We start from the raw sequence: 9,063 nt of genomic DNA, 5'->3' as shown, positions 1-9,063 counted from the left end.
CTCATATGCACGGCACACTATGTTACTAATTCATGATGGTATATTTGAATAGCATGCCTGAGCATCATAAACTGAACAATGCACTGGGTTTATTACAGTTCAAAGTAGCCGTAAGCAACAACCTGCCCCCTCCCTCCTCCTGTCACTGGGTGACATGGGAGTCTGTATTGATGTGTGAGTGCATGTGGGTTATGCATGTGCTTCCCAGTTCAATTAGGAGGTGCATCACAGAGAGAGACTCATTTTGTTTCAATGAACATTACTGCCTGTTTCATTCCCGAGGCTTCATTGAGAAAGTAAGTACAGATGTTCGCTGTGGGTTGGATAATAGACAGATCTCTGAATTATTAGCTACACTGGACATAAATTTACTTGTTACAATGAATTTGTTTGTGATGGACTGTTTAAAAGTGATGCCTGTGCATTTCCAAAGCTGCACTTTGGACTTGTGCTTGTGAATACTTTTTGTATGCCTATTTACCAGAGGTGTGGACTTGAGTCACGAGACTTGAACTCGAGTCAGACTCGAGTCACAATTTTGATGACTTTGGACTCGACTTGACAATATCATCAAAGACTTGCAACTCGACTTGGACTTTGGCATCAATGACTCAGGACTTGACTTGGACTTTAGTCTGATGACTTGAAAATTCTAGACATTTTGAGCATTAGGTGAGTTCAAATGACTACAACGTCAGAGGTTCATTTGTTGTTGTACCGCTTAGCATTGATTATATCCTGAATACTGTCTATTTTTCTGTGTGATTAAGTTCTGTCACTCACACTGGTCTTATTTGAGTTTTCTACCTCTTCCAACAAAATGTCAATAAGAGTCAAATGTATACACCGATTGAAGACCATTTTCTCTTTTTCTGTGACTAAGTCTTGTCACACTTGTTTTATTTCATTTTAAAATTAAAACAATTCAAAATGCATTCATTGTATTTGTCAAATGTAATAGATGTTACATTGTTAAAATGGCATTTTTGGTAAACAGGGCTTATGACTTGTAAGGACTCGAAAATGTCAAGCCTATGACTTCGGACTTGACTTGACTTATTTTGTCTTTACTTGAGACTTGACTTGGACTTGCACATCTTTACTTGAAACTTGACTCAAGACTTGGGATTAAAGACTTGAGACTTACTTGAGACTTGCAAAACAATGAATTTCTCCCACCTCTGCTATTTACCCTGCATGTAGCACTGCTTGATTGTGTTATAAATCAGTTTTACCTTAATTGCTTTTTTTTTTTTACCTTTTTTGTGTTTTACATTCGTAAAACTGATGCTGTGCTATTTTATGAAGAAGTAATTGCTAATCATACAGTAAGTAATCACCATGTCCTCTGAATCTACTGCAGTATCTGTCTGTAATTATTTATTTATGATTATGAAATGTTTAAATCAAATTAAATTATAACAACGTTTTAAAGAGAATGTTTTTTCCTCAGGGAGAAATATCTTGACAGTTTTGTAAAGACAACTCGTTACTGCAGTGGCAGTTGATGGAGGAATATTTGAGACATCCTCGTAAGGACACTAGAGGGATGAAAGGGCACAAGTCTGGAATGTCGGACCATCAGGACCACAAGGACCACAAGGAGCACAGGGAGCACAAGGAGCACAAGGAGCACAAGCGTGGAAAGGCTGCTCCCTCAAAATCTCAACAAATGAAACACCATCACCAAAATCAAGGACAGCGTCATCAGCGTAACCTGCAGAAGTTACATCAGTCGGATGACACTGAAAACAATGAGTAAGTTCAGAAATCTAAATCCTGATTTTATTTTTTAAACGATGCTTTCTTATTTCTTTTTAGCTATTATATAAAATTGTAGACAAGATCTCGGTCTTGTTTGTAATAAAGTTGTGTTAGTCATGATCTTCAGATATTCTTAACCTGTCTTGAACACTTTCTTTTTAAAGCAGCGTCCATTCAACGGCAGAGGACAGCATTTTCAGTGATCACCATCCCAACCATCCGCACCGCTACGACAACGACCAGACTCACCGCTCGCACTCCCACCACTACCATCACCAGCAGAACCATCGCCACGCCTCTCTATCAGAAACTACCCCAAGTTCAACTACTGTTTCATCCTCATCCTCCTCTTCTTCCAATTCCTCCTCAACATCACCCTCCTCTTCATCTTCATCTTCCTCCTCCTCTTCCTCCTCTTCCTTTTCTTCCTCTTCCACATCGTCTTCCTCTTCCTCAAGCCTGTCCTCCGAGAGCAGCAGTGAGAGTTCAGATAGATATCCGCCTGTAAAACATTCACAGTCCTGCTCTGACATTTCCAAGAAATACAAGTACTTTGAAGATGGCGACGACACGGCCCCGCTGATCGATAAGAAAGTCTATCAGAACACGATGCCCGCCAAACTGGAGCGGGGCAAAGGCAAGTCCTCCGCTGCTGGCCCAACTCACAGCAACCCTAAGAACACAGTGAAAACAAAAAGAGGGTTAGGAAACAGTGGGAGTTTCCGAAAAGCCAAATCAATGGAGGCTCTGACGAGGCCCAAGGAGGGAGGGTGGGACGAACCTGGAGACGAGAAAGAGTCAGAGAAGGAGAAAGGTGAAGTTCGGAAGAATTTAATGAAGGAGAAGATGAAATTCTCTGCTTTCCTGAATGAGATCACGAGGCAGGTCCTCAGCCCCATGAGACTCACCACGCTGGGGGTCACAGACACTAAACGCCCGAGCAGCCCAGGTCAGAGCTCCGTCAGGTCTGTGAGAGTGGAGAGCAGCACGGAGAAGCTCAGACAGCAGAGTCGACCCACCAGCGCTGACTCAGCCAGATCCAGCAAACACACTCAGACCAGCACAGAGTCTGCTCCTCTGACCCACTCCAAGTCCCTCCAGCAGTGTCACCAAAGTCACCGAGCCACCGACTCAGCACATCACCTGAGCCACCAAAGACCGAAGAGCTGCACCGATGTCAGCTGTTCAAAAAGACCACATGTACACCGTCACCAAGGAAACCATCATCGCTCCAGTCAACGCCGTCACCATGTCGACCAGAACAGCCCAAGTCACCACCATAGAGACCACAACAAGAGTCATCACCATCGCCATGGACGCCACCACAGTCCTGTTTGTCATCATAGCGACCACCACCATCACCATAGTGACCATCCCCATGGAGACCATCACCATCACCATGGAGACCACCATGATCAATCCTATCCCAGTTACCATGGACACCACCATGGTCACTCTCATCACCATGATGACCACCATAGGAAAACTCATCATCACCACCATGGAGACCACTACAGCCCAACACACCGCCATGGAGACCACCGTAGCTCAGGTCGACACCGTAGCAACCGTCAGAGCATCAAACATCACCATGGAGACCACAGCCAAACAACCCATCCCCATAGTGACCATCACACCACAGCGCACCCTCATCATCAGCATCATCATCATCAACATCACCATGACGACCATCACAGTGAGGCTCATGAGCATCACCATGGGGATGACAAAAGTCCAGACCTTCAGCATCACCATGGAGACCACCAGAGACCAGACTGTCCACATCGCCATGGAGACCATCAAGCTGAATCACATCACCATCTCCATGGCGACCACCAACATCTCCATGGAGACAATGAGCATCACCATGGAGACCACCAACATCTCCATGGAGACAATGAACATCACCATGGAGACAATGAACATCACCATGGGGACCACCAGCATCACCATGGAGACAATGAGCATCACCATGTAGAACACCAGCATCACCATGGAGACCACCAACATCAACAGGGAGACAATGAGCATCACCATGGAGAACACCAGCATCATCATGGAGACCACCAACATCACCATGGAAACCACCAGCATCACCATGGAGAACACCAACACAACCATGGTGACCACCAACATCACCATGGAGACCTCCATAGTCTAAGCCACCAGCATCACCATGGAGACCATCACAGTTCAGACCACCAACATCACCATGGAGACCATCACAGTTCAGACCACCAACATCACCATGGAGACAATGAGCATCATCATGGAGACAACCACAGTTTGGGCCATCTGCATCACCATGGGGACCATCAACATCACCATGGGGACCACCAACATCACCATGGGGATCACCAACATCCCCATGGGGATCACCAACATCACCACCAACATCACCATGGGGATCACCAACATCACCATGGGGATCACCAACATCCCCATGGGGATCACCAACATCCCCATGGGGATCACCAACATCACCATGGGGACCACCAACATCACCACCAACATCACCATGGGGAACACCAACATCACCATGGGGAACACCAACATCACCATGGGGACCACCAAATTCCAGACCACCATCACCATGGAGACCAGCACAATCCAGACCACCACCATCACCATGGTGACAACCACAGTCCAGACCATGAACATCACCATGGTGACCCTCAGAGTGACTCTCAGCTGGAGTCGGCGAGTAAAGCGGACTCTCTGAGGAGCAGCAGCAGTCCGTCCAGTCATGAGGAGGAGCAGTCGAGCTTCAGCAGCTCGCCGTTACATAAAGTACGATCTTTGACCTTTGTCTTTGAGTCTGTAGTAGTTCTGCATGTCCTTAAGCTCTGTGTGTTACTTGAACAGCTTACATAATAATGTTCCACTTATTTATTTGTTTATTGAGTGGGCAGCAGCGAGCTCATCTCTTTGGATCACAGAATAGATTAGTTCCGTGTATGAAGGAACATGATCGACACTTTGAACTCTCTGGGATCATTAATCATGTCTCTGAATGTGTTTGTTGTTCTTATAGTTACTCTGTTGTTTTGTTGTTTTTCACAACAGGAAAAAGTAAACGAGCTGGGCAGAATCATGTAAGTGTGAAGTATTTTGGCCTAAGTTTTATAAATGTTAGACGCCATAGTCACGTTACAATCATGACCTAGGTTATGCTACAGAGGGTGAACGGCACACTCAAATAATTCTGTCTGTGACTTTCATATGAAACAATCACCTCCATCCTTTTTCACCTGGTATAAAACAAATCGACTGAGAGTCTGATGTTTCATTAAATGAATTAATCAAATGCCTAGGTGCTTTCCCTCATCTGAAATTCTCTTTTGTGTGTCTATCCTGATAGGATACTACAGGAGCAGAACGAAGGTCTGCATCAAAGTCTTCTAAAGACGGCGGTGAGGATGGAATGTTTAGGAGAAGAATTCATAAGCAGCCAAAAACTTTTGGAGGCAGAACTTCAAAGGACACGTATGGAGCTCAATAACCTCACAGAGAGGTTCAAGAGGTAAAAAAAAAATGCATCAGTGTATGTCATGCAATCACTGCAAAGTTACCACTGCTGATGACCTTCTCTCTCTGTCTGTCCTCTACTCTAGACTACATGACAACTGCTCCTCCACACAACAGACAAACAGTCTGTTAGAGCAAAGGCTTCAACTGGTGGTGAGATTAGAAGTACTTTAATGTCTTATCTTTTATGAAATGATTTAGAAACAAGCATTGACATTGAGGGAGTGGATAACTTTTCCCTCTATGTTAGGCCCAGAGCATGGAAGGAGAACGGGAGAGGTTAAACAGCCGCATCTCAGCACTGACGGAGAAACTAGCTGATGCAAAGCATGCCAACAGAGTTGACACATTCAGCGTAAGATCTTTACATCCCTCTTGATTCCAGTATATGTTCAGTTGCATGGGAGAACAGCCAATTAGGGAATCACCACCATGGCTGTTTGCAACTATGCAAGAATAGGCAGTCCAAGAGGAACCAGTAATGAAATACTGAAAAGCCTCTGGGAATATGATGAGTGCACATACAGGATCTAGCGATGAATGCATTTTTAGTACAAAATATTCAACATTATTGTTTGAATTTTTAACATTTGATCGACCAATGATCCATTTTTAACTTCTTCTCACTGTAGGGAACATTGATGCTGCAAAGAAATGAGCACGATTTTCAGCCAGATGATACCATAACCCAGATTTCTCTCCCCATCACTCCTCCTCCAATTGAGTTCATGGACAATCATAACTTTGGAAATGTCCAAGCGGGCAGTCAGGAGCTTCCTCTGGGGTCAGTTCCAGAGGAGGAGGAATCTGATTGGTCAGAAATGGGAGAAGAGACCCCAAGATTCATACTGACAGGCTCGAACAGAGGTCCTGTGTGGAGACACCAAGACGGAGACATGGACAAAGACAGCGAGTGTGGGGTAGAGGACATTTTTGGGCGACACTCCCCCCGTCCACTACAGATACCTCACCTACAGTTCACCATCCACAATGAGACACACATGTCTGATGGTATGGCAGGCGAGGGCACTTACAGGATCGCCACAAGTCCAATCCTCAGCTCTGCCATCTTGATCCGATCCGCCAGCTTGGAGGACCTCCCTCATGCACACCATGAAATGCAGAAGGAACTAAGAGGCACAGAGGTCATGATGGATCTCCATCACCACGGGGACACAGCCTCAGATAATCAGATCATTCATCACTGGAGAGGAAGCAATGACATAGCCATTGCACGGCCGATAGAAACCAGGATGTCAGAGGCAGAAAGCAGCCTGGTCAGTCTGCAGTCAGCCGAGATGATGCTCAATCACTTCATCTGTGAGCATCAGAGCAGTGAAGGTAATGGTCAGGGCAGAGCTGAGGTGCACGGCTGGACAGGAGGGATTCCAGACGAGGTGTGGAAAGGGGAGCGCACACAGTTGTGAGAGAAACATGAATGCAGTGCTCAATGTGTCAGAAATACTGATTTACTTTGATCTTTATTTTACAAAACAGGTTAATAAATCTCACTTACAGGGGCTCAGTACCACTATTTTTGTCTGAGGAGTATTAAGCTCTGAATTCAAATTGTTAGGCTTAATATATTTACAATGATTGACTATCTCTCACTCAAAATCTGCACTCAAACGAATAGTCTTGACACATTCAAAGTAAATCCTGTAAAAACATTTAAATAATGAGATCGATACACATTGTCATGACACAACTGGAAGCAGATGAATAAAAAATGTATATTAAAAAAATATATATTTTCTGTACCTTGAAACATCCTGTACCGCTTAGACATAGTTATTTGTTGGTAAATATGAATGGATATTTTGTTGTATAAAGATATAAAGTAGGCATTCATTATCCTTGTTCCTTTTTCTCTATGAAAAACTAAAGATATTCATATTACCTGTTTGCTTTAATGTATGAAAAAGTGATGTAGTCATTATTTGAGTAGTTTGACAAAATTGTGTATTTGTAAATGTCTTATACTGTTAGTAGGAACCATAAATGTTGTTGTAAAACAAACTTTATAGAATGCCAAAACTGTGTATTATATTGATTAAATTATGCTAATTATATCTGTATATATGATATAATGTATACTCATTACATATGCAATTACGATATAGCTTTACAAATGTGTGCGTGTAAAAGTATAGTCCTGTCTTTCTTTATTTCCTGTGGTTTAGATAGCAAGCCTGCCTAAGCAGATTGATGATATTGCATTAACTTCTGAAGCATGTGTAAATATCACTCGAGTAACTCTGTCCAGTAACATTTAATAAACCAAATGAAAAATGTAAAACTTATTTCTGATTGACTTTCTCTGCAAATAATCAAATATATAAAAAAGAGAGATGTAGAGAGGATTTGCTTTAAGTTTAGACACTAGGAAATTCAGTTTAGTTCACCACAAATTAAACAGAGTCATGTTATAAAGGAAGAATTTTTGCTGAGCTAATTTTACCATGTCTTCCATGAGACACTTTTTATAGCGTAAAATTTCAAGTGTATGCTAAATATAGTTGGACAACAGATGAAACAGTAGGCTGACCTGACAGAGCCAAGACCGTATGCGCCTCAAAGAAGGCTGTTGAGATAATAGTGAGATAGTAGCTGCAGAGGATACCAGGGTTTTTCCAGAGCAGTGATCCAAGCCTGTGGATGAAGTCACAGTCAACAATAGTTAAATGAAGATTTATGTTACCCTCAAGAGGCATGGTAATGACTTAGGGAGTCCCATTAATATGATAAAGTGCCATCATTAGTTAAAAACTTTAATTTGTCATTTTGAGACTTAAATATCTTCATGAGGAATTACATTCTCATTAGCATGTTGTGTTTATTGCTAGTGCAGTAAGAAGGTGGACATTTTAGATTATTTCTACTCAAAAATCTGTATTACACATTTTTGTTGTCGGCTAAACTTCAGTGAGCTTCTATACTGTTTTTTAAGAGGATTTTGGCAATAAATCCAGGACAGAATGACAGAAGGCAGTTCTAGGACTTTTGTTTTCCTTCCTTTGTCTTCTGTTTTTCTGTCAATTATGTCTCTATTTATCTTGTAGTATGCCAAAGTAATCTAATTGCTGTGTTTTTTGTGCATATAGTGATATATTTCATTACCACCATCAACAGTGATCAGTAAAACAGGATATATAAATAGCATTTTAATTGACATTTGACCATACAGAAGAAAATAGAAAAAAAAGTCCAGCAGTTTCAATTATTAAAACATTACCCCAAGAGTGAACTGTTCCTTGACATACATTCTCAGTCCTTTCTCCCGTTTCCAAGCACTGACCCAGGTTATTGTCTGTTTAGACGTCCTGCTGTGATTCGTCTTATCGTGCCAGATCTTTATTTCTTTCTCTGATATGTGTTGGAGTCAACGTCCGAGGCTAGACAATGATGGACCACTGTGACACACTATGATGACATCAGTTCTTGTTTGTGAAGAGAGAAGAGCCTTTTAAAAGGTTGACTTTAAACCCCTGCAAAGGGAAAAGGGGTTTGGGATCTGACCTTTTACAAATGCCACTCGAGCATCAGAACTTATTCTGTCAGCTGTCCTCACTGCAATTTCAAAACCGACCCTGTGGTGAATAAAGCTAGTCTTTGGGAATGATGACCCTTACTTGTCATTGTGCAGCAAGCAGAGATTTCCTGTCACATAGTCTTTACTACATCACCAATGGGACATTTTTAAAACAATTTTATGATAACCAAAACAAACAAATAATTGGTAAATGTTATATTCTATTTTGATCAATACTT

General features: G+C 42.3%; 1 protein-coding gene across 3 annotated transcripts; it reads left to right on the top strand.

Moving 5' to 3' along the window:
* The first annotated feature begins 3,605 nt into the window (after positions 1-3,605).
* si:dkey-273o13.3 lies at positions 3,606-7,001 on the top strand. Of its 3 annotated transcripts, none has more exons than XM_034684436.1 (5): positions 4,389-4,554; positions 5,126-5,287; positions 5,379-5,445; positions 5,543-5,647; positions 5,925-7,001. In XM_034684436.1, exons 1-5 carry the CDS (start codon positions 4,511-4,513, stop codon positions 6,717-6,719), a joined length of 1,173 nt encoding a protein of 390 aa, XP_034540327.1. In that variant the 5' UTR covers positions 4,389-4,510; the 3' UTR covers positions 6,720-7,001. The 3 variants fall into 3 exon arrangements, 2 of the variants coding, with proteins under 2 accessions (XP_034540327.1, XP_034540329.1); XM_034684438.1 differs by lacking the exon at positions 4,389-4,554 and adding an exon at positions 4,856-4,859; XR_004631388.1 differs by lacking the exons at positions 5,379-5,445; positions 5,543-5,647; positions 5,925-7,001 and adding an exon at positions 4,831-4,859 and having other exon boundaries at positions 3,606-4,554; positions 5,126-5,187.
* The last annotated feature ends 2,062 nt before the right edge of the window (positions 7,002-9,063 follow it).

This window comes from Notolabrus celidotus, chromosome 5 (genome assembly GCF_009762535.1).
Source record: "Notolabrus celidotus isolate fNotCel1 chromosome 5, fNotCel1.pri, whole genome shotgun sequence".
In the NCBI taxonomy this organism is placed as follows: domain Eukaryota; kingdom Metazoa; phylum Chordata; class Actinopteri; order Labriformes; family Labridae; genus Notolabrus; species Notolabrus celidotus.
The sequence above is the reverse complement of the archived record's forward strand: the minus strand, read 5'-3'. Positions and strand labels throughout refer to the sequence as shown.